The sequence below is a fragment of the Camelus bactrianus genome, chromosome 8 (assembly GCF_048773025.1).
Source record: "Camelus bactrianus isolate YW-2024 breed Bactrian camel chromosome 8, ASM4877302v1, whole genome shotgun sequence".
Lineage (NCBI taxonomy): Eukaryota > Metazoa > Chordata > Mammalia > Artiodactyla > Camelidae > Camelus > Camelus bactrianus.
In genome coordinates this window covers 15,649,647-15,677,571 of record NC_133546.1, presented here as the reverse complement: position 1 = coordinate 15,677,571, position 27,925 = coordinate 15,649,647, and the positions used below count along the sequence as shown (strand labels likewise).

General features: G+C 42.4%; 1 protein-coding gene across 8 annotated transcripts in view; it reads left to right on the top strand.

Moving 5' to 3' along the window:
* Positions 1–27,925, top strand: part of SASH1 (SAM and SH3 domain containing 1) — a 284,627-nt gene that overhangs the window by 226,388 nt on the left and 30,314 nt on the right. For 4 of the 8 annotated variants that reach the window (XM_074368199.1, XM_074368200.1, XM_045524749.2 and 1 more), the window contains exons 9-10: positions 21,888–22,020; positions 27,282–27,628. In XM_074368199.1, coding sequence (XP_074224300.1) covers positions 21,888–22,020; positions 27,282–27,628 — 480 coding nt within the window. Of the gene's footprint in view, positions 1–13,474; positions 17,037–17,090; positions 17,430–19,737; positions 21,272–21,308; positions 21,746–21,887; positions 22,021–27,281; positions 27,629–27,925 lie in introns of those variants that run through there. The other 4 variants (XM_074368202.1, XM_074368205.1, XM_074368203.1 and 1 more) reach the window with 4 other exon arrangements.

The following is a 27,925-nucleotide window of genomic DNA, read 5'->3' as shown; positions in this document are numbered from 1 at the left end:
GGGATATGTCTAGGAGTAGAATTTCTGGATCATGTATAATTCTACGTTGAATTTTTTGAGGAGTTGCTGTACTGTTTTCCATGGTGGCTGCAGCATTTTACATTCCTGACAGTTGTGTGAAAGTTTCAGTTTTTCTATCTGCACCAAGACTTGTAGTTTTCCCACTTTTTTGGATAATAGCCATCCTAATGGCTGTAAAATGACATCCTGGGATTTTGATTTGCTTTGCTCTAATGACTACTGATGTAGAGCATCTTTCTACGTGTTTGACCATTTTTTATATATTCTTTAGAGAGGTTTTTGTTCAAGTTACTTGCCCTTTCTTGAATTGGGCTATTTGTTTTGTTGTTGGTTGTTGAGTTGTAGGAGTTCTTTATGTATTCTGCATACTAATCCCTTATCAGGTACATGATTTGTAAATATTTCCTCCCATTCTGTGAGTTGCCTTTTCACTCTCTTGATAGTGTCCTTTGAGGCATTAAAGTTGTAATTTTGAAGTTCACTTTACATTTGCCTTTGTTGCCCATGCTTTTGGTGCTGTGTCATTGCCAAATCTACTGTCATGAAGGTTTTCTCCTATGTTTTCTTTTAAGAGTTTTATGTTTTTAGCTCTTAAGTTTAGGTCTATAACCCATTTTAAGTTAATGCTTGTATATGATTTACCCTGTGGATCCAATCTCATTCTTTTTTAGGTATACAGTTTATTTTCCCAGAAACATTTGTTGTAAAGACTGTCCTTTCCCCATTGAATGATCTTGGCACCCTTTTCAAAAATTAATTGACCACATACATGAGGGTTTATTTTTAGGCTCCCTTATACTTATTCCATTGATTTACATGTTTGTCCTTTGCGGGTATTGTACTGTTTTAGTTAATGTAGCTTTGTAGTGAGTTTTGACATTGGGAGGTATGAGCCCTCCAGCTTGGTTCGTCTTTTTCAGATTGCTGTGAAGATCCCTTCAGATTACATATGAACTTTATGATAGGTTTTTCTATTTCCCCAAAGAAAAATGCCGTGACATTTTAACATGGATTGCATTGGATCTGTAGATCGATTTGGGTAGTGTTGTCAGCTTAACAATATGAAATATCCCAGTCTATGAACACAGGCTATCCTTCCATTTATTTATGTCTTTTTGAATTTCAGCAGTGTTTTTAGGTTTCAGTATACAAGTCTTGCCTCTTTGGTTAAGTTTATTTTTAAATATTTTATTATTTTTGATGCTATTATAAATGAAATTATTTTCTTAATTTGCTTTTCACATTGTTCATTGCCAGTGTGTAAAAATGGAATTGATTTTATCCTGCAGCTTTGCTGAATTTGCTTATTATCTCTTTTGTGTGTGTGTATATGGAATCTTAAGGATTTTCTACCTATAGGATCATGTCACCTGTAAACAGAGGCAGTTTTACTTCTTTTTTCCCCTATTTTGATGCCTTGAATTATTCACGCTACTTTAAGTTGACCAAAACAGTGCTTCGCAGGAGTTCCACCGAGATTATAGGAATTAGAATTCCAGAGTTTTAAATAGATGTATCATGATGTCATCATCAGACTGTGAGAAGCAGGAATGGCGGGAGTCATCCTTTTTCATCTATTATGCACTTGTTTTGTTTGTTAGGTCATCTCTTCCTTAAAGTCTGGAGGCAACTCTACCTCCATGTCTTCTTCCTCTTGTTTCCTCTTGTCAGTGTGCCATACAGCCAGTCATCTTTCCAAAACATTCCTGTGTTTCAGAAAAAGTCAGATGGTTTTCCAGTTTGTACAATAAATTCCAAACTTTTGGGCACGCTTAAAACCCCATGTGATCTGGCTTTAATCAATTTCTCTACTCCCATTTGTTACCCCTACCCCAATAGCCTCCACTCAATCCACATTGGATCCTGCACACATTACTGATCATGACTTGTATTTTCACATTCTCTGCTTTAATTTGTACATTTCTTTTTCTTTTTCTTTTTCTTTTTTTTTTAAGTTTTTTGTTTGTTTTTTTTTAACGGAGTTACTGGGGATTGAACCCAGAACCTTGTGCATGCTAAGCACCCACTTTACCACTGGGCTATACCCTCCCCCCTAATTCGTACATTTCATCTACTTAAATATCTCCTCCAGATTTTTCCAGGTAAAACTCTGTGCATCCTTCAAGGTGAAGTCCAACTTCCACCTCCTCTGAAACTTTAGCCTCCTCAAGTATATTTTATTGCTTCCTATTCTGTACTTTGTTAAGCTAGCTTTATACATGAAACCTTAACAGTTACCCTGGAGTATCAGAATTAATTATATATATATATATATATCTCAGCCTCCATGGAAATTATGAGCTCATAGAGCAAGAAAGGCATGCTGTGTTATCTTCGTGTCTCCAGTGAGTGCCTAACTCAATGTCCAGCTCATATAGCCTCATATAGAAATAGTTAATGAACGAAGTTTTTTATTTGAATGGTCATCCTTCCTGGCTGCTTTAGGAGCATATTTCATGTCTTGCAACTATAGACTCAGTCTTTACACTTTCTTTGCATCTAAGTAAGAAATGACAGCATATCGGAAGTATATTAACCCTTTCACTCACTGCCTTCTTGTACCTGATTTCCCAAATCAAGTGCCAGGTTTTCCTTGCAACTAAAATAAACAGAAATAAAAGCAAAAAACCAAAGGATTATTAATTTGGAAGTTCTGCCTGGTTTGCTTTTGTGTGAAAGAGACTGAGACATTACCATTTATAATAAATGTGTCATCTGCTAGCCAGCAGTGTATCCTGGGACTATGAGGTAACCAAAGGAACAGTGTCCATGGTTTTCAATGTGCCTTTTTGGGTCTCTTATCCCCTCATCCTAAAGACTAACATAATATAAATATAAATCATGAACCCAAAGAATCATGAAGAATAAATACAGTAACTCATGGCTGATGTGATTCACACCGAACTTCAGAGAGAGCACAAAGACCCAGTTGTCCGTAGTGGGTCCTTTAGTGTCAGCTTCACTGTATACTGTCCTGATTAATGGCATCTGAGTCAAGAGAGAGGTGAGACGACTTTATCCATTCAGAAAACAGGCCTGCAGTAAAACCTCAAATATTTAGATGGGAGAGAGGCTTGTCTCATGTAGGAAAAAGTTACTATAAATTGAGTCCTCTAGGCATTTTGAACGAGCTGCTGAGCAAATGTTAAATGTTGGTTTGTTGAATCCCTTTTGGAAGGTAAAAATCAGAACCATCACCTTAATATAAATTGTCAGAATGAAATGAGTACTTTAAAGTTGTACATTCATTCTCTTGAACATTCCTTTGTCTCTAGAGCTTCTGCGAAGTGCTTGCGATGTGCCAGGTTAGTGCTGGATATTCAAGTTACAGAGGCAAAGGAGAAAGAGACCTGCCCCAATGGAGTTGACCCTGCAGTGCAGATGTTACAATCACCCTCACACGTGCTCTCACAGCCTCAAGAGGTCACATGCACACTTAGATTATTAGCTTCTTAGCAAACTGTTTCTTCATTGATGGCTCAAAAATAAGCCTGGCCTTTCCTAGCTGGATGAAGGGCCAGGGATACCAGATGCTCCCTGGACTTCCAGTGCCATTTCCCAGAAGCTCTAGAATGACCTTTCCTTTTTCTGGAAGATACAGGTGAAGACAGTCTGTTCAGCAGTGGAGAGAGTTTTCTGAAGAAGTGATGTTTACCTGTGTAATTTGCTAGCTGACTCTGTGCAGACAGCCCGCTTGCAGTCACTGTGGATTGCTGCAGCCGACCGCCATGGGCGCCAAGGTTGGCTTGTACTTGATTGTCGTCCTGATGTGTGTGACACTCGCCCCTCTTATCCTGACTTTAGTCTGTCCTGTGTTTTCGTGGAGACTCAGCAAGAAAATCCATCTCAAATGTTCCTTCTCACTGATGCTACATTTGCCTGACAGCAGAGTGATTAATTTCAGATAATCCCCACTGTGTCCTACTCCAGTCATCTTGGGTTCGCTGCTTTGATTATCTTTTGTGCAGGGGGCCAGGGCTTTTCAGCTTTCTATCGATTCTTTTCTATACCGAGATGTAAATAGCCCACTGGCCACAGTTGGGAATGCCCAGGCCATGAAAGTGTCAGAGATCATAAGGCCTTTGTCACTAGACCTCAATGCCCTTATTGATGGCTGTCGTGCTTTAGGATTTCATTTGCATCGATTCATAGCCTTCCCTACCCGAGAGCTGGCATTAGATAATTGCATGTTGCCTCACAAAAAAAATCCATATTCACATTCTCAATTTCCAAGAGTGTAAAGTACTAAAGATAGTTACCAGGGGAAGTGAAAAATAGCTTTCTCTTTGCCAGAAGGGAATCTGTTCTCTGCTGGTTTTCATTAATAACAAACTTCTGTTGTGAGTATTAGAGTTTTTAAGAAGAGTTTCTGGTTGGGTATCTAACTGGATTCCTTTGTTAAACATCTGAACATTTACTTCTAATATTTTAAATTCTATTTTGGTAACTTTTGTTTTCGTTTGCCTCCTGCAGGGGGAAGGTTGTCAGAGTTCTCATTTTGACTTTTCTAACTTTGTGTGTTGGTGTTCATTTTACTTTCTGATTAAGAAAGGTATTTAAAGAAATTGTGCTCTCAACTGGGGTTTAAAGGTTTTTACTCAAAGCATCCATTTTAGTAAATCATAGTTTTTGTTTTCACAAAATCAGTAGGTAGCGAGTTGGTGATCTGTACCTGAAATGCTTTCAGCGAAATTTCTTGATGAAAAACGTCCAATTGTAAATTATGATAATGATGCTATTTAGATAATTTTTAAAAATATGTAATGTGTAAAGAAAGATTAAAGCAGCAATAAGGACAGTAAAGCGCCAGAGCATTTAGAGTCCATTGCAAACATCTTATTTTGATTGCTTTTAGTTGCTTCACTTCATACAAACTGTGTTCCAGAAAAAGTTGGAATTGTGTTTCTGTATCTGGAGCTCCTTACAAGGATGAAGCAACTATGTTGAAATGTTTTGTGAAGTGAGTTATTTTGTGAAGCAAGTCATCATTTTCTGATTGATCACTTTTACACGTGGGGATATGTGGAGTTGGGAAATTTTTGTGCGAAGTGTGCTATGTTATCCCCGTGGTGTTATAATAACACCTTACATCCATATGTGCAGCTCTTCATAGGCTTTCATTCCATTTCTGAATATATCTTTGCCACTAACCTGGGGAGCCATGTGGTTGAACTGTGTCCAAATCTGGCGTAACAGAGACGGAACGTCAAGTGGTAATTTCTTCCACTTTTTACAAACTACTATTTTAAGTGCTTCCTTGATTGAGGACTTTCAAGGTCACAGTTAAAATATCTCCATACTATTGGCACAACGCAGAACTGCTAAATCTTTTTGGGGCTTTCTAAAATTGTAAACCATCAGCTTTGCCCTCATCAGCAGATGGCTTTTACTGAGGCTTTTCAGAGTCGTTTCACCTGCCTCAATTACAGCCATTGCCTTCCAGCCAGCAGATTCAGCTGTTGTTTTGGAAGGAGGGGCTGCTACAATGTTAGTCTAGTCTAGAACTTTCTAAAAGATAATGTGCCTAAAGCCAGGAGAGAGCATTCTCAAAGTTCCTTTTTTACTGGTTCTTGTGATGAATGGCTTACTTTCTAGTATCGCTAGAGAGAAGGTGAATGATTTAATTACTTAATACAGAATGTGGTTAGAAAACAGAGCTTATGCTCCGGGGGTGGTGCGCCTTGAGGAGCAGAGTGGTGCTTCTGCTTGGCCAAGGAGTGTCTGTAAATCCATGCTTTTCAGAGTCTGGTATTCTGAGTTGAACCAGATTTTTTTCAAGCATTGCTACTCTTATTGTGTTTGTTTTGACTATGTTTCTTTTACTAGGGTGGGCTTCTAGACGATGTCTGTAAGTTAAAATTTATCAGAAGTTTTATTTTTATATTGCAAAGGTTTTAAAGGAAAATAGAAATCAATATTATTAGCTTTCTTGTTTGGGGAAATCTGATTCCCAAAGAAGACTTTTCTTTAATGACATGATGAATTTATAGAATTGCCTTCCACTTATAGATAAGATAGTACTAGCAGTTTAAAAAATATGATTTTCATATTTTTGCTGACTGTGAGTGAATAGTTATTGGATACATAAACTATGTGAAAATTCATAGACCTCAGTATTAGAGTTGACATTATAGGTCCAGGAAAGGTATCTTTACGGAAACAGTTGACCTTCTTTCTACTGACTTTCTGCTCTTATATGCTGGTTTTCTAAGGAAATTTAAGAGAGACTAGATTCCAACCATAAAAATAACTTACATTTCTGAATGTAAGTTATTGGTTGCTTTTAATGGTGTTTATATTTTTTCTTTGAATCGCTTTTCCTAGAGTTTTTTGTTTGTTTGTTTGTTTGTTTTTGTAACTCTTAATATATGGATTTCAGCTTAAAAGGATTCTAATTGCCAAGATGAGTTTTGATTGGTGGCTAGAAAATGGTTCTGCTTGTTGTAGCTTTAATGCTTAGACCAGCGGGGCTTAAATATAGGACAGTTGGTTGTGTGCTTTGCCTCTTTATTTCCTGAACAGAAGAAGAGCTTTACTCATTTGGCTTGTAGTATGACTGGGAGAAGGAGGAGAAATATGGCCTGGTATTAATTTGCCGGAGGGCTTTTGTACCCTGTACACTTGGGACAGGCATGTTTATGTCATGCTGTGTTAGTTACATTGTATGAGAATTATCAACGCTTTTCTCAATCTTTCTAAATGGAACTATGTTAAAAAATAGCTTTTATTGATTCTGGTCTTTTAATGCATACTTGGAACCTTGAGATGATTATTCAGGCTTTTATGGATACTTTCTTAGAAATTTCTTTTTTATTTGTCTGGGTGGGAAGAGGAAGAAATATTACTCTTAATTTTAACAGAAGTGATTTTGAAACTAAAATGAGAGTATAATAGGAACCTATTAAAATTCTCTTCAGAAAAGCAGAAATAAGGATTGTTTCCACTTGTTGCTGATGGTGAGACTAAGAGACAGAACCATTGGAGCAACATGTGTAATGAAGTCTTGTGAGAAAGATGAGTTTTGTTCTCACTGGATGTGAGCTGACCAAGGACCACTGCTTAGATGGCTTCGTGTCATTTATTCCACATCACCCTCCACCCCCAGCCTTCACTCTGGGAGAAGGGCCAACGTTTGAGGCGTGTGTTTGTTGTGAGTCCTGTAAGATCATCATCTTTTAAACAAAGTTAGACAGGAAGAACACTCTGGCCTCGGGAAAGCCAGGCGTTTGCCCAGCGTGGGCAGGCGAGGGGGCTGGTTAAGCTCACAGACGTGAGTCAGTCTTTGGGTTCAGATCCCAGCTCTCCCACCAATTAGCTCTGCATCTGAGGGCAACTTGTTTCCTCTCTTTGTGCCCCTCTTTCCTCATCTGGCAAACAGGGCCGAGTGTATCTACCCAACATGGGTGTTGCAAGGATTAAGGGGCACCCAGTGAATGCCAGCCTCTATTACTTTATGTGAAGATCTTCCACCTTTCCATTAACTGTCATTCTTATAGTGCTTGAGTTCCCGCAGAAGTTTTATTTTTGTTCATGCCATACATGGTGGCCATGTTTATGCTTCGGGATAAGGCAGGAGTAGACAGAACAAGCTTCCTGTAAATCATGTGTGTTAACTTGGTTATGCTTTTACCAAACACATAATCAGTTTATTTTCTGTTTCAGAAGGTATAAGTGTCATGGGCTTAGGAGCGGGTCTCGTATAATTTCAGTAACATGTGGCCTTAGGATAACTGTTTGGGAAAAAAAAAACCTGTTAATTGTACTGAAATTATCTAGGGCCATATAGTGCCAATGAGGTGGTTTCATTGAGCACGTGGGCAAGGGCTTCCATCCCTGTTATGCTGGGCGGCACTCTTACAGCAGGCTCAGAAATTTGACTCTCTGCATCTGGCAAACTCACTAGGTACGTCTTTATCTTCACGGGTTTGTACAGTTACAGGAAGTTGGGTGCTGCCTGCGGACCCTCCTCAGTGTATCAAGGGCCACATGAACAGAAACAAAGACAACATCCAGATGCAACATCATCTGAGGATTATGTAACCTATTGTTAACATTTTAAAAATGCAAGAGAGTTTGGGGGCACATTCTGGTCTGTTGTTTCTTTTGTTAGGTTGAGCCACGTGAAACTAGAGATACTAGCTTTTGACCTATAAAAATGGCAGTTTCATTTGTCCAACCTAATACGTAAATACCAAACAGGATATACCACATTTTCCCTGCTAGCCGATTATATCTGAGTACAGATATTTGTAATATCATCTGGGTTAATGATTATCATTTAGATTCGCAATTCCAATTTCTTATTTTGCTTTTGGGATGAACCTCAGGGAGGCTGGGGTAAGAGAGAATCTCCATCACTTGTTTAATAATATTTATCCATCACATGTTAATTCCTCGATGAATTATTTGCCCTAGTACCAAATCTTATACAATGGATGGGTTGGAGAGATACCCAGGTCCTCTCACGGTTCATGAGTCATTGGATCCAGACAGAGGGCCACTTCCATCCTAAGCCAGTTAACTGAAGTCACAGGCTGCCCATCACTTGTTTAGAGTCTATTTGAACTTTTCGTCACCACAGTTACCCATTCTGTCAAAACTCTTAGAACCATACTCAGTCATCAGACAATGACATTCATTTGGAAAGCCGTATTTCAACACAACTAAATTCTAATTCAAATTGTAGTTATTCACAGAATAATTTCCATAGAAATATCCCTTTATTCTCTTCTTTGTCCCTGTTCCTCTCCCTCTTTGTACCACACCCTCTGTCACCCCCTTGTTGGTTGTCCTCTTACCAGTGTAAGTCTAATAGCATTGCATGATTAGTTCCTGCAAGGACACTTCTTGCTCCGTGCCTTTGACCCAGAGTGTAGGTGGAAGACTGCCTTCTTGAACATACTTTTACTCATTCATTGTGCAAACACTGAGTACCTACTGCATGCCAGTCCCTAAACACAGGGCTTATATTTGAGAAGAAGAGACAGACAAGTGGACAGCATGGTTGGGGACTTAACTGGAATATTTCTACGTAATGTGCTAAGTACACACAGAAAGCCCATTGAGCTCCAGTGAGGAGAATGTGGAAAGCTGAGAAATGGTGACTGAAACTGAGCAGGAGTTCACCAGGAGAAGGAAGAGAAACATGTGATGTAGTGGGAGCAGCAAGGCCAATGGCTTAGGTGAATAGGTGGGTGAGTCTTCAAATGTGGACCGTATGAGAAAATGGACTTAAATAATATAGATGATCAGTCTGAACATCAATATTTTGACTTCTACAGCATTGATTCTGTTCTTTGCTCATTCTTATTTGCAGATTGTTTCTGTAATAGGTTGTTTGGTCCTCTATTTCCTTATCAGTGCAATTTTAAAATTCGTATCGTTTATGATTTTTATCTTGTCTTTGAGGCCTCGTTTAACTGAATTCATATTCTTAAATTATTTTATAGAGAGAAACAACTGTTTAGAATTTCTTCTTGTTCTTTGAGCTATATTTTCTTCTGATAGAGATAAAGGATCAAAAGATAGAATTTTTATGTTTGTTTGTGCATTTTTTTTTTCCTTGTTATAGTCTGAGTAGTTGACATGCATTTCTTTTCCCTTTGATCATGCTTGTGTAACTCAGGTCACACTTCCTATTTGTGCTGGTACCATGAGGCTTCCTTTTTGACCTGTTTGCCATGTTGTCTGAAAATGGAGTGTTTTCCTTTCTTCTAAGCTGCATTTGAGGGCTTTATTTTGTGCTCTATTCATGTTTGTGTTGCTATAGCCTGAGGTGATGGCTGGAGAAGCAGGAAAACCCAACTGAAGTGGAATGTGGTCTTCATTGGGATACCTGAGTTCAGCCTTCTCTCTCCTAAGATTTTGTTAACGTACTGCATCACTGTTCACATTGCTTGGTTATGGGTGGGGAGTGGGTAGGACATAGTCTGCCTGGGATTCACTCCTCCAATTCCTGCTGAATTTCTAGAGGCTTTATTTCGATCAGGATCAGCCTTACTATTGACTTTCTATCTTTTCACTCATTACTGTCTTGAAGCAATTTCTGCTGCTCCTAGATCAGAAAAGGGTAAAGAAGGCCACACAGTGCTGCTTTCTTCCAAATGAAATGAAGGTATATGAAATAATTCTCAAGATTCCCACCAGTCTGGCTTTTGGAGAACTGAGAACCTTTTATATGGGTCTTCAAATATTTGATTCTTAGCTTGATCATGGAGTTTTAAAGTTCAGTGTATTAGGTTATGTACCTTTGTTTGGATGCTCTTGGTGGACTATTTTTGCCAGTTCTCAGTGGTTTTGTTTTTAGGTGCTGTTGCTCGTTGTTAGTTCTTGTAGGAAGGATATTCTTTGGTTCAATTTTCAGCAGTGACCATGACCTGATAGTTTTGCCAGTTAGATGACCACAAGCAACCTTTCTAGCTCTAATGGATTCTTTTTCTAAGGATTCAGCCAAGATTTCTTCAAGTTGGAAGAAAATTTGCTTATTATTTATTCAACAAACATAAGGAGAAGTATGTTAAGGTCATAGATCCACAACTCTGGGAGGCAGCATTGACCACATGCCTCCGTCTTCAGCAGATGACCATGCTGATCCAGTGGCCTGTTTGGGTTGGGTTTGGGCACCAAGTCCACATCTTCCCTCTGTGGCCATGCAGGCTCCATCAGTTCTCTGTATTTCCACGTTGTCATGTGCCTCGACAAGGTTAGTTGGCAGCTTTGTCCAAGCAGTCGTGCCTGCTCCATGAATCAGTCAGTCTAAGATGCCATAAAAGTAATGTGACTTTGCAAACACCACCCAATCCCTTGGGAGACTTACCGCTTCTGGGATGAAAACTTCCATCAGCTCCAGAAACTAGAGCCTCAAACGCATATGTAATTGCCCTACTTGGCAGTCCTATTGTGAGTCATCCTTTTCCATGGCATGGGCTATGTGAGAATCAAATGCACTTGGGAATGAGTGGGTTTGGTGTTTTTCTTTAGTCCTTAGTGTGCCTGACACCATAGATATGTTTTGGGTAACACTACCCCACTTTGTCCAGAGGGACTTGTAGAGCTGTTGACTACTTTCCCATAACTTCTTTTTTTATCTTAACCCACCTATTGTACATGACCAGTAGGGTTCTCTGACCTATGGGCGGGGTGACATAATCTCAAGCAGTAAAATCGTCCACAGATTTACTGAGTGAAGGGGAAGCAGCCTGTTCTCTTTCTTCCACTTAATCTCTCTCCTCTCCCAACTCCTTTCAGCAGAAGGAAAGGCATTTTTTCTGCTCCATGGAAGCTTGCAGAAATGGGATTGGGTGGACTCGCCTGGGATCCACGTCTCCCTAGACTTGGCAGTAGGACTTCTGAGGTCTTATGTTTTCTCCCTTCTTATGGGGAAAGTAGCAACACTACTTGAGTGTGCTTAAAAGCAATTCAGAGTTCATGAGTTTAAGAAAAAGAATAAAGTTTATTGTGGAATGTAGCCTCCATTTACTCTCCTTTGGTTTTATAGTTCTTTTTTAAACAGTTTCTTAAGTGAATTAAGTGCTGACAAGCCTTTGCCTCTGGGGATGGTAACATTACCTCAAATTCTCACATACTTCTTACAAATAAAAATGTCGTGTAATTATCTCCTCCTCCACTACCTTCTCTTCCTCCTCCTCCTCCTCTTTTTTCAAATCTGGCGACAACTAGTTAATTTTGAAACTGCCAGAGAGATTATTTCAGTGTTACACTGCACCTCTGGGAGAAGAATGGAATTTCATCTTTTTTTCCCCATATGCTGACAAAAATCTCCTAATTTCAGAGGGCAATGATGTCACCAGCTAATGAGCAAAATATTTCTTACTAAACAGATGAGCCCTTCCCTGACTCCTTTGTGAAATAAGGAAAAAAACCCACAATGTGTTTCATATTTTATATAGTTACTCTGACAACTCATAAACACTTTTTAAAGTAATTCTAACTTCTTTAAAGACTGAAACTAATTTTCTTCTAACACAAAGAATAACACATTAACCTGATGGCTGTGACTGGAAGCCCCTGCCGTGGCCGGACTCTGATGACTGGTAGTCATCAGTGCTGGTCTTGAACATACCCGGCCTGAGCCAGTATGCTGCCTCCAAGGTAGGGAGTGACCTTGAATGTGTCACTTCTTGGACCAGTGGAGAGAGATCAGACGTGTTGGAGAGATTATGAAATCAAGCTTGGAGAAGAGGAGGGCGGTGAAGCTGGTGTGGATTGGTGTCACATGCTGTTTATAAAGGCAGCAGCATCAGCTGAACTCTTCTTTGACTGTCCAGATAGTCAGGCATCTGAGGTCAGCGGGGGCCATATAGACTGCTAGGCTCATATAGGAACGTGGAAATGCCCCCAAACCCATGGCCAGTGCCTGTCCCCTCACTGAAGCGTGTCTCAGTTTCCCCAGCCAGAGGTGAGTTCTCCCACTTCTGAATCCCTATCTCTTTTTCCTCTTGCGCTTTTATCCCAGTTGACTTACACTCATCATGTTTCTGAACTTCTCTGGGGGCCCTTCTACCCACAGACTTCTAGACTATAACCTTTGTAAGTCCAGCTAAAGCCAGCTTAGTCCTGTTTCAACTCCTTGCTCTTCCTCACGCCATGCCATCCACCCATCCATTGATTTCAATCAGGAAATATCTCGTATCATAACTATAGATGCTATTTTTAATTTTCTAAGTGGAAAAGAATCATAGAAGAAATAAGCACTCTTGCGATACTACTTGTGAGATTTTAAAATAACACAATGTTTCTTCTGAGCAGATTGTTAACATGTATCAGAAGACTTAAAGATAGGCCCATTCTTTACCCATCAATTCAACAATCTAATCACGTCTTCTTAAAAAAGCATGTATTAGATGCATTAGAAATTTTATGACAGAGTGTTCATCAGAGTATTTTTTGTAATATTGAAAAATTGGAAACATGCAGATGTCCAGTGATTGAGGGTATGATTTAGTAAGTCATGGTATACTTCTATGACCGAATACTATTGAATCATTACTGTATTGTTGTATTTATTTTTATTTAAAAAATTTTTTTAGTAAAAGGTGATTTATTCAATATGAAGAGATACTAGAGCTATTGTTGTGTTTTATTTGTTGAATATTTGTTGATGTGGGAAAATGTTCCAAACGTATTAATTTTTAAAAGCAGATTATAGAACAGTTTGAACAGTGTGTACTGAGGGCCCCAGGGGTTCACTAAAGGAGCCCTTCAAACACAGCAGTGTGGTTCAGAGAGGGTCACAATTACAAGTGTGCACGTTGTTTCTACTTACACTGGGTGTTCATGTGAGGGAGGCTTTGGGGACCTTGATATTGACCAGGGGGTGTAGGGGAGAGGGAGCAGCTAAAGATCACAAGGTCATCCTTTTTTTGTTAAAAAAGTCACATAAAGGTGTATTATGTGTGTGAGAAAAGAGGAAGATATAAACCAAAATACTACTACTTTTTTCTGACTAGGAATATATAAGTGATTCCTCTTTTTCCTTTTTCTATATCTTCATTTTCTAAAATTTCTGATTAAAAATAGATCATATGTAATTAGGGATAAACAATACATGTTTCTGAAATACAGATAGAGAAATTGGTATGACCGCGCTCACTGTCCTCTGGAAGTTTAGTGAAGGGCTAGTAGTACTGGGTTAATGATATATTGAGCTAAGTTCTCAAATAAAGTCTATTAGATTGCTCTGCAACCACCCAGCCTAAGGAAGATGAGGAGGAAGGCCAGGAAGGCTTTCTGGAGGAGGTAACACATGAACTGAATCTTGAAGGACAAGTAGGAGCTAGGGAAGTAGGTGGGGGTGGACAGAGATATTCCCAAAAAAGGAATCCTCAAGTGCAGAAATGTGCAGGCACATGAGAGATGGGGTATTTGAGATGCTGCGAGGAAGTTGGAGAATGAGAACCAGGTGCTATGAGAGGTCATTTTCACATAGTATCTGCGCCAGGGAGCATAACATAGACAGAAACTGATCACGCAGTCCTACCTTCCACACTGCAGCCTGTGGACTTTGCTCCAAGCACCTAATGAACAGTTCCTCAGAGTGGGACTCAGAGGCTCAAATCTGTCCTCAGCAAGCGTGCACACCTCCTGTGTGCGGGTAAGTCCCAGCCCGCTACCCAGTGAGCTAGACTAGCAATGCCCATCCTCATGAACTTCATCTGCCCTGTTTTAGAAGCTTCCCAGGGTGGCCTGGCCCAGACTAGTCTTTCAGATATTCACAGTTTCCTCTGATGCACAGCAAGGGCTGGGAGCGACCGGGCTGGGGAGTCTCAGCATCTTCATCCCATGTGGATTTCACACCTGCTTGCCGTGGGCCACTGTGGGTGGCCCTGTCTGGGCACCGTGCACAGGAGGGGAACAGGTATTGTCCCTGTCCCTGTGGTCCTTCCTGTCTTCTGAAAGCCGGGGTAGCACTCCCTATGGAGTGTCTCCATAAATACCTGATCCCTCTTCTGAGAATGGTGACAGTGACCACGAACAGGAGGGGAAGGCAAGGAGGAGGGCACCACTGGAAGTAGGAGATGGGTCCTTCCCTCCCCCCACCTCACAGAACCTGGCTCATCCATCCCAGCTCCCGAGAGCTCGCACGACACAGTCTCCGGGACCTGACAGGCTCCAGCCTCACAGTCAAGGTGCCTTTCATCCTCTCAGGAACCCTAGGAGGCTTGTCACTGCCGTTTGATAAATGAGTTCCCAAGTGGCGTAAAGGGGACCTCAGCCTGTGTCTGTGGAGTTCTGGCTCCGAATCCCGCTCAGAATCTTCTCTTCATCTAAACGAGCTGTTCAGACCTAGCCTCAGATGCTGGCCATTATCACGTGCTTTTACATGTTTTCCTTGCCTTTGCTGTTTACATGGCACCTCAGACAGCAGTTTGCAAGAATTAAAATAGGTCTTGTTTGGATTCTGATCAGTAATAGGTTGACTGCAGACATAATAAGCACTTTCCGAGCTCCAGTGGTTGATCATACACAATTATATCCACAATCTGTAAGACAACAATGCTTTAAGACAAATGTTATTAGACCAAACTTACATGGAGGAACACTGAGGCCCATGGAAACAGTGATTTGCCAGAGGACTTGAAAATTAACCCCAGGCTCTTCTATCTCTAAAGGCTTCCTCTTCCATCTGCCCCATTGTCCTTGGGGGCATACAAATTTTCTTAGTTTTCATGAAGTAACAGGGAAATTCAAGTGAGACTTATACTGACAGTTTTAAGGAATTCTAAGTGTAATGATGCATGCGGTGTGGTTGTGAGTCTTGGGTGAAGACAGCCCATGTAGAGGTAGGGGTCGTACAAATCCATGAAGCATCACAATCAGCCTCTGCCATTTACTGTCTGTGAAATGGGTTCATACGTGCAAACACTTAGCACGGTGCCAGGAATTGTGAGCCCTTGATAAATATGGGTGTTTGAAGCCCAGCATCTTGCAGGTATAGCTCAGTGGCAGAGTCCATGCTTAGCATGCACAGATCCTGGGTTCAATCCCCAGTACCTCCATTAAAAAAAAATTAAAGAAAGAAAGAAACCCAACCGAACCCAACCCCAACCACCCCCCAACACAAAAAAACCCCAAATCACTGAAGTCCAGTGTCAGGAAAGTACCTGCCACAGTTTGTGGCACACGTGGGTCCTTGGATGGTGGTGGGGAAGGGAGTATATGTGAAACCAGAGGAGGTGTCAGAGAATGGCTTTGTGAAATGGGGAACAGGTGAAGGTGTGGTGAACCATTGCAAGGAGAAATAAGAGGAAATTCCATAAGTGGTGGGAGAAACTTCTGTGGGGGGCAGAAAATTGGGGGAAAGGGAGTTTCAAGCAGAGTGAAAAATTCCAAAGAGACCCAGGGAAGAAGAGCAGCAGGGCAAATGTCCAGGAAAAGGGAGTGAGCCCTGGTGGTCTGTGGTGCCCCGCCAAGAGGGGCCTTTACGTAGCACATCAATAGAGACCCACACGGTGAGAGGCACCCAGGATTGGGCAGCGTGAACTGCACAGTGGGAATCTGTGACTTACCCAACGGAGTGAATTTAGCCTTGAAAAGACAGACATGACTTGCAGCCCACGTCGTGGAAGCCTCAGGTGGGTTTTCAGTCCTGCCTTTTTAGATGATGTTCTGTAACAGCATGTGATGTTGCTCCCTAGACACCCCTGAGAAAATTTAATGACCACCTTGTGACACAGCCCCCGTGCTCACATTTTAGAACATAAGAGAACTCAGCTGCTCTGAAATGATGATTGAAACAATTTGGTGAGACAGCTTTAGAAGTGTCAATGACGGGGAAACAGCCTACGTTTACTCTAGTGGTTAAAATAGAAAGAAAAAAAAAAAGTGAGGAGACCGAAAGTGACAACTTTAGGAGAGAAACCACAATCATAAGTTTTGATTCAGTAATTTTAAAAATAGCCATTGGAAGGTTGTCTATTTTCAATCGCGACGTCTGCCTTCGGGGGGTGTTTAGAAGAATATCTGCTAAAGAGATCTTTTTTAAGTTCAGTCGCTTGTGAGGGTTAGTCCTTGTCCCGGATTTGCTCAGATTCTCGAGATCTTTTTTTCTCTCTCTGGAATTCCATAGACAGTAATTAAGGAACTGGAGGCCAGCGGGAGGTCAGGGAGCCTTCGTCAGTGAAAACAGGGATTGTTTGCCACGTACAACACTCCCTTTTTTCCTTGTGGTGAATAGGAGATTTGCTTAGAGCTGACGACTTATGCCTTTCTTACAAGTCATGCAGCGAGCAAGGGACGGGAGGATCAGTCAGCAGGCAGAAAGCGGCTAATTGAATCCAGTGTCTTCACTTTCTTCTCCTTCGGATCCCAAGTTGTGCCGGTGGAGCCTCTCTGATCATGTAACTCCCAAGGAGCACGTTTGAGGAGTGCCTCACCCTCCCTTTGAGATTCCAGAGGTGACGGAGCAAGAGTGAAGACGCTCTCAGAGTGGGGAGGGGGCGGGGGTACCGGCTGTGCTCACGATTACCCCCGAGGCCTGCTAAATGCCGAAGCCGGTAAGTTCCAAGTTCGCCCGATAAGTGTAACGTGCAGGGGAAATGTGCTTTCTGTCACTTTGAGGAAAAGCTTTTTCATTGTTCTTGGCTGGGATGCTTCCCTCTTTTCTATTCCAATTCCTCTAGATTCATCCTTCTTTCCTTGTTTACTCCCCTACCTTGTAACTCGGAGCATTCTTTCCTAGCTTGCTCACTCAATACTAAGACACAGCTTTTGGAGGAGAGTGAATATTATTTGGAGAATAAAGTGGGCACGCGAGAGATTGCGTGTACGTGGGTTGGAGCTGAGTTGCCACTGGTGGAGGCTTTTAGTGCGGAAGACTTGACTTCAGGCAGCGATGTGCGGCTTTTCATAAACCTACAACCGATCGGTTTCCTCCTCGTAACTTGAAGGTTTGTGCCATTAACATTGCGTGAATTTCACAGGCGAATCTATTGCCAGTTTCGGAATACTTTTCAGAAAGGCTTAAATACAGTGTTATGTGCATGGCTCCGGGGGATGTAGGTTGACTTGGTCTGGCTGTTAACTGGGACAGTGTGCTGAGTGTTTGGAGCTGGGGAAGTAAGCTGAGTGAACGTGTTTCTGCAAAAGGCACAGTTGTAATCCTGTGCTCAGCAAGGTCTCCAGCAGTCCCCAAAGGGTTCTAGTTGCTCCTTGCAAGTTTGATTCAATCTTTATTACAGCACGTTAATCCTGTGCCTGCACGACTGTGCCACGCAGCTTTTGGAAAGCATTTGCTCTAGCACATCATCGTTCGCAAGAACTGTTTGTTACAAGGTCAGCGGCACGTGAAGCATCTGTTACCAACTTGCAGGGATGGGCTTCAGTTGAACAGTTAAGGGGATACTTTTCGTTTGCTCAAGCCCACACATTTTTGTGTCTACAGATGCTGTTCATTGTGTTCCTTTTTTCTGATCACCCTTAGTGTAGCTGTGTTATAAAAAGTTCTCCACGCTGGCTCCGTGTCTCTCCCATTAGAACATTGCAGATGTGTCAAGGACGCACATGTTCCGAAAGAAGCTGAGAAGGAAGGAGGCTCCACCCTCCGCTGAAAGCCAAACGGGCCCCATAGGTTCCTCATTCAGCGCCCTGGCAGAAGAATGGTGTACTCTTTCTTTAAAGCAGCTATAGTTTTGTGCCTTGGCTTGGTCAATTTGTTATGGTTTAAAACTGTGGAGCCAGCTGTCTGCAATCTGATGTAATGTTGCCATGGAGACCAGAAATGAAACACTTAAGCATTCACCACAGAATTACTACATATAGCATTAGCCAAAGTAATTAAAAGTTGAGCCATATGGGCTTTCTGGTGGAAAAATCCACAGTACAGAGGCTGGAAGTCAAATGTTTCTATTTACAATATTGTAAATCCACTTTTCCACATCCCTTGGTAGGATAAATTAATTGACTTTTTCTACTAAAGGTTTAGAGGTGGGGGGGTGGTTATACAGATAACTGAGTTTTCACCTTCAAATTTAGAAGGTGGTCAAATTTAAGTTTATTTTAGCACTCTGACCTGGGCCAGGACAGGGAGAGGAGGAGATGCCATCTTGGGTTTGAATGTGTATAAACATATACTGTTATTTTTTCACTTTATTTAAAACCTGTTTTATAATAGCTCTGAGTCTATTTCTTGGCATCATTCATTTTATATGCAATGCAGATGTGTCCTTCATCTTCTACAGAGTTCCCCTGGGTGGGGAGATTTCCTCTATACATTTTTTAATTTTAAAAAAGTTAAATAAAATTTCTCACACCTCCATCTCATACATACACCTCTAGGGGTGTATTTTCTGAATAAGAAGACAAGTTTTTTTTTTTTTTCAGCATTTGGGAAGTGGCATGCTTATTTAAAAGGAGAAACATGAAATGAGGAATTTAAGCTTTACTCCTCAGTTTATAAGAAAAATGAATGCTGTTTACAGAGTCTTTATGTTGAAACAGCTGGAGAGGATTTTTTAAAGGCAAATATTTCACAACTCTTTTTCCTCTGGACACAGGAGGAAGTGAGAAGTCAACACCTCTCAATAAAAAGCATCCTTGGGAGACTGTTCAACTCAGTGACTTGTAGGCTCACTTAAGAGGAGATTTTCTACTTTTAAAATAACGATGATGATGATGATTATAATGATAATACCATATATATATCTTGAATGACTTTGGTTTTATCCTATTTTTTTTTCATATTAATTGTGCTGCATCTATTTCAGCTGGTGTCCAAAAACATGATAATGCAAAGAAAGTAACTGAGTGCTATGGTTATGATCTGTGATTTGTCAGTGGCAAACACCTCCAAACTTTACATTTTTTTAGAGATACATAAAAATAATATTAATTCAAAGCTCTAAAGAGTCCTTGTTTCTTAAAAATAGATGGAGCATGTGAAAGCAATTAAATAAGTACCTGGAATATGTTATTTTTGACCACAGTAAATCTGGGCAGAGGAAAGTAGGACTGGTGGGGGCACAGGGTGGGGGTGGGGGTGGGGTCATTGCCTTTAAATCTGTTGTCCTAGTTTAACCATTTTGATTTCTCCCTGAAAAGTTCTTTCTGATGGTATGTTTCCTAAAAATGATTTGTGTTTTTGTGGACTCAGGATTTCTGTATTGCTCCGTTCTGTATCCCATTTCTCTTTTTACTTCTCATCCCACACACACACGCATGCACACACACACGCGTGCACACACAGCAGCAGCAGCAGCAACCCTCCACGCTAGGTATGGGTGATTTTTATCCTATGATGTAGCTTTCTGAATCCTGAATCTCGATTATGAACAACCTGTGTTTGTTACATTTTCACTTGACTTCAGAATTTTCTAACATGAGGGTTATAGACATATTCTAGATCTGTGTCATTGGTGGGTGCGGAAACATTCTGTAATCTAATGTTGATTCTTCTATTAGAAGTACTTGGCTTTTGAGATACATCAAGAAGGCAGAATGTTTTTCAGTGTTCATGTGTCATTCCATGCACTGTGGTTTTGTTCAGGTGCTGATTACCCAGAGTGGGCGCTAACCAAGCTCTCATTCCTCTGGTTGACCACTCCGACCATTCTATCACACACCAGCAATTCGCCCAAGTAAAAGGGAAATCCAAAGCAGACAATGCCATTGTGTGGTAGAAGCTGTACTTACTACTTTATTTTAATTTTTTACATTTTAAGTTTTAGACCAAATGCATTAAGCCTGATAGCCAGCGTGCAAGCCTCCTTCCCCTGCTCTCTAGGGGTCCAATTTCTATTCTTCATTACCAGGTAGCCAGCAGTTAACTTTAATTCTGAAGTGTGCACGCAACATTTTACCTAGGTATTTTAGAGAAATTAGACACAGATATTGATACACCTCACAGAAGGGAAGCCTGAGAAATACCCCTGTCCAGATGCCTTGCCGTTTATGAGTAATAATAATTATTCCTTAGCGAGTGAATGGTTTGCTTATGGTCTTGCAGGGAGAAAGTACAATGGCTCCATGCTAGGAACCCCACGGTGAGGACAGAGGCTGGGAAATGGGTTGTATATCCTTTAGGTATAGGCATGGTGCTACAGAAATATTTGTGGATGCACAGCATGCACCATTTTTATGCCTAAGTAATTAATATAATCTCTACCTCGTTTCCTCTTGAAACTGTTCTCTGCTAACTCTAGCTACCTATTTTATTGTCTATAAAATTGAGATTAATGAGAGCATTTCTTGTGTGATGGGCAGGGGGGAAGGTCTCCCTATGAGACGCGTGTTCAGAGATGTGGTTTGTTTTTGTTTTGCTTTTGGGTTTGAGGCATTTTCCTCCCCACTCTGTCCGTGAACTAGGCTTGAGGAAATGGAGAGAGGGCTGTTGGCAGGATGTGCGGGATTAGCTGGAGCCGCTCCGGGCCGCCTGGGCTGTGCCGAGGCTGCGCACTTCCGCCGGGCTCCGCGCTCCCGGAGATGCCTGAGCGCCCGGCCTGTGCAGCACGGCCACTGAGGACCAGACTCCTTGTGGTTTCTTCACATTTTGGACAGATAAAACAGAGGAAGCTGCATGCTGAATGTCCGAGCTGTCTTGGAAGCGAAGCCCTCATTTTGTTCACAAGGAAAGGATTGTTTTTCGCTTGGGTCACTGCTGCTGAGCGACTTTTTTTTCCCTCTCTCTCTGTAATGTTTGATACTTGAGGGAAAACAGCTGGGCTGAGCATGCTTGAATCACTGCAGAACGAGATGGGATGCTGGGGAATATGGACTGCACTGTATGGCTGAAAAGGTCAGCTTTTTCCCTTGTCCCTCGTGGAGGAATGCAGACTCTGTCCCTGGGCTCGCCTTGTAAGCTCTCGGAAAGAGCTGGGAGAGGCGGAAGGGGAGGGATGGCTGAGATGTGGCAGACTGTCCTCACAAATGGGACCGAAGGCAGCTTTTTGCATCTCTTCCCTTCTCATGCCCTGCTGTTTTTGATTTTCGGGGAGGACTGGAACAAGGCAACAGAATTTGGGTTTGGAGAAGCAGTCGATGACCACGTTAAACAGAAAGTCCTGACGGGCCAGACAGTTGAGAGCCTGGCCCAAACCACAGCAGTATAACTAGAATTACAGGGGCAGCCTAGGAGAGCGTCCTGCCGGAGCTCTCTCAAAGAGGACCGGGAAGTCATTGAGACCAATGCCCCACACGTCAGGCCAGGGCATCGGTGTGTGCTGTGGTGCCTAGGACTTAATCCTCCACCGGATTAGACCTTGAGATGATGGTACGTGGAGCCCCATGAACCTGTTGGGCACCTTTGTTGGTGCCCTACGTTCAGCTGCAGAACTGCCAGAGTTCAGGCTGGCAGTGAGGCTGAGCTGCACCCGACAATTACCTGATTAACGTTTCCTTTGTTTCTTTGCCAGTCGAGAGAACAATCGGATGATGAGACCGAGGAGTCGGTGAAGTTTAAGAGGTTACACAAGCTGGTAAACTCCACTCGCAGAGTGAGAAAGAAACTAATCAGGGTGGAAGAAATGAAAAAGCCCAGCACTGAAGGTAAAAAAGCAAACTCCACGCTGGTTATTCCAGAGTAAATCATTTGGGGTCTGTCTTTCGGTAGAAAATAGGATTTTGGGGGGAGGGTATAGCTCAAGTGGTAGAGTACATGCTTAGCATGCGCAAGGTCCTGGGCTCAATCCCCAGTACCGCCTCTAAAAATAAATAAATGGACCTAATTACCCCCCACAAAATAAATAAAATATTTTAAAAAAAGATAATATTATTTCAAGTGGAAGATGGGTTGAGTTCTGGCTGAGGCAGGCAGAGGGAGAACCTGGGTCTGCATGTGAGCAGGGCAATGCTCAGAGCCTTCTGGAATGAAGGATCCTTGCGTCCAGCATTCCAGGGGCTTGGTTATTTAAATATTACAAAGATGGGAAATGGCTAGTGTATGACAGTAGGAGCTTCTCCAGATGTGGTACAGCTTTAATTTGGTCCTTATACCATTTCATGTAAACTTTATTTTATAACATATTATGTAAGCTTCTGCTTTCAAAAGGACTGTGGTTCTCACCCAGTGAATTTAGTCCAAATTTGATATGCCTCCACCTCGAACAAACGTCTGACAACCGAGGCACTAACGTCCTTTCGGATCTCTGAGAGGTGATTTGTTCTTTCTGTAAAGAGTGTCAAGTCTCAACTCCGATGAGGCTATAAGGACCTCCCATTCTAAGTGGATCTTTAAGAGCTAGCTCACTGGCTAAGCCACTTGTCAGATGAAGCAATAATGTCAAAAGGGGCCTGATCTTGGTTTTATTGTAATGAATAGTTAACCTTTGAAGTGTAATTATGACAGATTAAATCTCAACCATGTTCATCCTTCTTATTAGTAAAGTGCATTTGCACCATCTTATAAAATTGTCCCAAAAGAATGCAATAAAAGAGTAAGATTTCCTGTTTGGAAAATAAAAGTGAATTGAAAGAAATACTGGAAAGAATATGTCTCCCTCCACCCCACCAAAAAAAGCACGTTACTTGTTCAAATGTCACATCTACATGGTGAGCAGTTTTAAAAGTTTTAACATATAGATTTAAAAATATCAGTGTAGAGGCTTTTTTGTTGTACATAAATCAAACCTTCGAGGGAACTGAATTCCCCCTTATTTACATAGATGAAGGTTTCCTATAATTATTATTAGTATATTTTAAATTTTATTTGATGTAATTATTTGTCAGCTTAAATCCCCTAGAGGAATATTGAAGGTGAAGGGGTTACTATGGGAAAGTGGAGATAAAAAGGGAAAGGAAAGACAAGAGAGACAGAGAGAAGGAGAGAGACTATCTGCTTTATGGCCAATTTTATAAACTTAGGGTTGTGTTTAATTCCAGGGTTTCCTTTGAGTGTCTTTTGCGTGGTAATTCTCGGCGCAATGCTGATTTACATCTGGCTGTTTTAAAACCTGCCTGTCCATCATGGTTCCACAGTATAGACCGTAGCCTGACTTCTCCTCACTGTGGAAGCTCTCCCTGAAATCACACACAGTGTCATTTGGTGATGTTAAGTAGAACCATATGAAATTGCTGTCATTCAACCTTGGGAGCATCCTACTTTTTAAACAAACCCCATGCCACTTGCCAAAATTAAGTCTCATATATTATGCAGAGAGTGCTAGGTCTTGTCCATAAATGAGGCAGATGGGTGAGGTACCTGGTACTGGGCCCACCGTGCAGTAGCCCCTTCATATATGATAGTCGTGTGTTGGGGCAGCCTTTCCACTAGAGGAACATTTATAAAAACAGAAGTTCCTCATCTGTGTATGTATGTCAGAATAAATCAATTCAGCAATCTCTGAGAGACATAGTTGGGAAAAGGGGGGAAATATGCTCAAAGAGGTAGCTGTAAGGTAAAAAGTGATAACTGGGCGGACTTTTAGCTGCGAACTTTATCTGGGTCTGAATTAGGTGTCACAGATAGAAGACAGATTTAGTGAGTCCAAGTCCCAAGTTATACCTCTGGTGTCTGGGGAGTTGGGGTGCTAGGCTGCTATTGTCCAGGCTTCTTACTGTCGCCAGGGGAGGCCCAGTATGTGTGAGGCTCATGGCTGCCCCCAACACCCTGCTCGACTGGAGCTCCTCCAGCCCTTGCATAGTAGACCTCTGTGGTTTTAATCAGCAAGAGAACTGATGCTAGTACTGGAAAAGGCCCCCTTGGTACCTGCTTCTGCAAAGCTGGAAAGATTCATACTCACAATAACCCCTCCTCCTGCCCCAGGACCTTGGAAGAGTTGATCCTTTTGACCTCTTGCATGCCTGTGCCGATACTAAGTTGTCTGAATAATAATGAACATTTATTGAGAGCTTTCTGTGTGCCAGCCACTTTCCTCAACACTTTGATTTTATGTTCCTTTTAATATGTCATCCTCAGAATAGCCACCAGAGGCAGACACTAGTACTATCCTCATGTCACAAATGAGGAAACTATTAAAAAAAAAAAAAAATGAGGAAACTAAAACAGACACCAAGAGGTGAAGTAATTTCCTCATGGTCAGCGAGCCAGGTGGCTGGAGACCCAGAGTTAAATCTGAGCAGCCTGACTCTGCTACATCCTGGGTCTCCACTCTTCTCCCACCCCATCTCTCACCCCCTAGCTCTGGAGTCTTGGAAAAGCCAGAAGAATGACAATCTGTCTCTCAAGCTTCAAGTCCTTATCTGGGGCATGGATGAGTCTAGACAATATGAAATTGTAGGCCAGGTCAGTGCCCTGTAGCTGCCCATTTTTATGAAGCTGATACCCACCCATCCTCTTCCCTCATTACTCCCATTCATCTGTTACCTGCTAATGATTCATTAGCTTTTGCACAGTGCTTTTCAGCTTATAAAACACCTTCACATCTCCTTCTTCATTTAATTTTATCCTCTTAATAGCTTTGTAATAGATATTACTAAGATAGGTAGGCATTATTACAGGTGAGGCAACAGAGATTTAGAGAGATAAAGCAATTGCCCAGGGTCCTGGAGATGGTGACTGGCAGAGCCAGGCTGGAATCTAGGGCATAAATCTGTGTTCTTGGCATTAAGTCATCCCATATCCCACCTCCTTCCTCCTGTCAAAATCACCTTTCCTTCCATATTCGGAGCTCAGCTGAGCAAGATAGATAAAGGTCAGTTATGTGAAGGAAATCATACCCCAAATGACGACCAGATGATGACGGGAAAAGTGCATCTTGATTGTCATTCTCCCAATGGGACAGTAGGACAGTTGTACTTCCAAGTCAGGACGAGTGGGGAAGTCATGCTCTAAACCCAAAGGATCAAGTCCAGGCTGGGATTTTGGGCCTCGCATCAGGCACAGACAAGGAGAGCCTGTACCATCTGAGGGCTTCCCTGAGCACAGGCTAAGGTGACCTCTCCAGAAGCATTTGCCATTTTTCCCTCCAAACTGTACCAGATGCTGAGTTGCCAGAAACAGGAAGTAGAGCTACATATGTCATGGGCATATGTGAACCAGCTGGTTCCAAACTCACTTGTGACACGGAAGTATTGGAATTTCTGATGACAACCCCCAATACAGAATCCAGAAAATTTCCAGACCACTGCTGAGTGACAGGTTCTTAATTTCCTCACAGCCCCTTAAGACTAGGGGTAGATGAGGGCTTTTGCACAACTTCCTGGACACCTGGGCTCATTGTGAAGCCATGATCTGTGATTGGACTACTTTCATAGAGAAGTCCACTATCGGGCTGCCCCTGCCACCAGGCTGTGCGTCTTTTCTCGGCCTCATCACTTCATCCCAGAAGTGGAAGGTAGACTGTATCCAGAAGAGGCTGCCATTTGTACTTCCAACAATATAAGGGCGCTTGGTCTCCATTCCATTTCAGTCAGGGTCCTGAGGAAGGAACAGGAAACGTTAGTGATAGTCACACACTGCTTCTGGTCTGGCCAACATCCATCAGAACCAGAGACTGTGCTTTTAAACTCCCTTAAAAACCCAGGAATAATTTGTGAGTGAATACGCTTGTGCTGCAGATAAGAACTTTGAACTGGATGTAGTTTTGAATCGCCTTCCTCACCACCATCTTGGGTGTTTAACAGCAGCAGTTCTTTCTTTCTTTCTATTTGTAACTTTAATTCCCGTCAGTTGGAAAAGGCAGAAACTTGAAATTTTAAAGGCCTGCTAGCAATCACTCATCTTTCCCCCATCCTGAGCAAGCTGGCGTCTCCCTTTATCTCTGACATTTAACCACACACTGGCACCCTCATCCCAGCTGGTGTATTTAGTGCCATCCCTCTGTTCCAAGGAACTTTGAATTTTTTCCTCTTCACAATTCAGCTGGCGAAAGCTGCAGGGCTCAAAAGTTCCCTTATAATTAAAGGGACACAGCCAGTTAGGATCACTACACCCAGAGTTTGACCTACTTCTTTTCTCACATGTGTTCACATAACACACACAGAAAAGAACTCAATTTTCCTGCCAGCAAGTCCAAACCTTTCCACTGGGCTCTGGAAGGCTTGGCTGGATACCTGGCTCGAGTGAAGGCTTCAAGAGCTGGAATCCTTGAGATGAAGTGGAACACTCCATGGGGCTGCCTGCGTGTCCAGGCCCTTAAATGCCCTTGCTTCGGAGCAGGGCCTGCGTTGTTGGGAATGTCTGGCTTGGATCACCCAGTTCCCTCACTTTTTGTGTTTGGCTTGTCCAGTGGGAACCATTTGTCAATTGCATCTGCAAGCTACGACCCTTTATGGCGTTTCTGCACCCGAACTCTTCCCTTGGTGATTTAATTACTTAAATGGCATCTGTACCCATAAAAAAATCACTGTCAGCCACAAAGCATCACACTTCTACCATAAAAAGCCAGCAAGACTCAACAGGAGGGCCTTTCAGGAGGGAGAACGATTCTGATTCTTTGCTTCTGAGGATTGCAGTTGCAAACTGGAAAGGGCTATGATTATTAAATGCTAAGGAATATTGTGCTAATTATGGCACTTAGAATTTCCAAATGGCATTTTTAATAGGTCTGTTAAGGTGTTTGGTCTGCAGAGATATTGAGAGAAGGAGAAAATACTTCCAAAACATTAAGCTTGTGCGAACCCATACATTTACTCACTTTGATTATTTCCTTTTTTATATGCATTTATTTAAGCGGGAGCTGCGTTTGTGGAGGGTTTGTGTTTGTGGGGAGGGGGATCACTGTGGTTGCTGTGTGGACTAGCTTATTTTTTTTTTTGCGGGGTCGGGGGGGCCTAAAGAGGACTCCGCAAGAGAATGCCGAGGTATGATTATGGGAGACGGTGACCCTGTCTGTGTTGATTCCCTCCAGGTGGGGACGAACAGGTGTTTGAGAATTCCCCGGTCCCGGATGAAAGGTCTGCCCTTTACTCTGGAGTGCACAAGAAGCCATTTTTCTTTGATGCGTCTCCTGAGAAACCTCCGGAAGATGATTCAGACTCTCTCACCACTTCTCCATCATCCAGCAGCCTGGACACCTGGGGGGCTGGCCGGAAGTTGGTCAAAACCTTCAGCAAAGGAGAGAGCCGGGGCCTGATCAAGCCCCCCAGGAAGATGGGGACGTTCTTCTCCTACCCAGAAGAAGACAAGGCCCAGAAGGTGTCCCGCTCCCTCACCGAGGGGGAGATGAAGAAGGGTCTCGGGTCCCTGAGCCACGGGGTAAGTACCGATGGGGTTTGCTTCTATGACAGCCACCGTCGTCGGCACCACCTTCTGGTGTCCCTGGAGGAGGTTCAGAGCGTCCGGAAGCAGATCCGCTTGAAGAAAACGGATACTAATTATTCATGTTCCAGAGCTTTTCTCTGCCAGCGTCCCTCCAGAAAAGGCATTAACAGCAGCACCTGCGACCTGCCGCTGCTCCGGCAGAAACCCAAGGGGGGCGGGGGCTGCGGCGTGCCCGGCCGGAGGGGGCGCGGGCGCCCCTCCGTCAGCGAGTTCAATGTCACCTACGTGGTG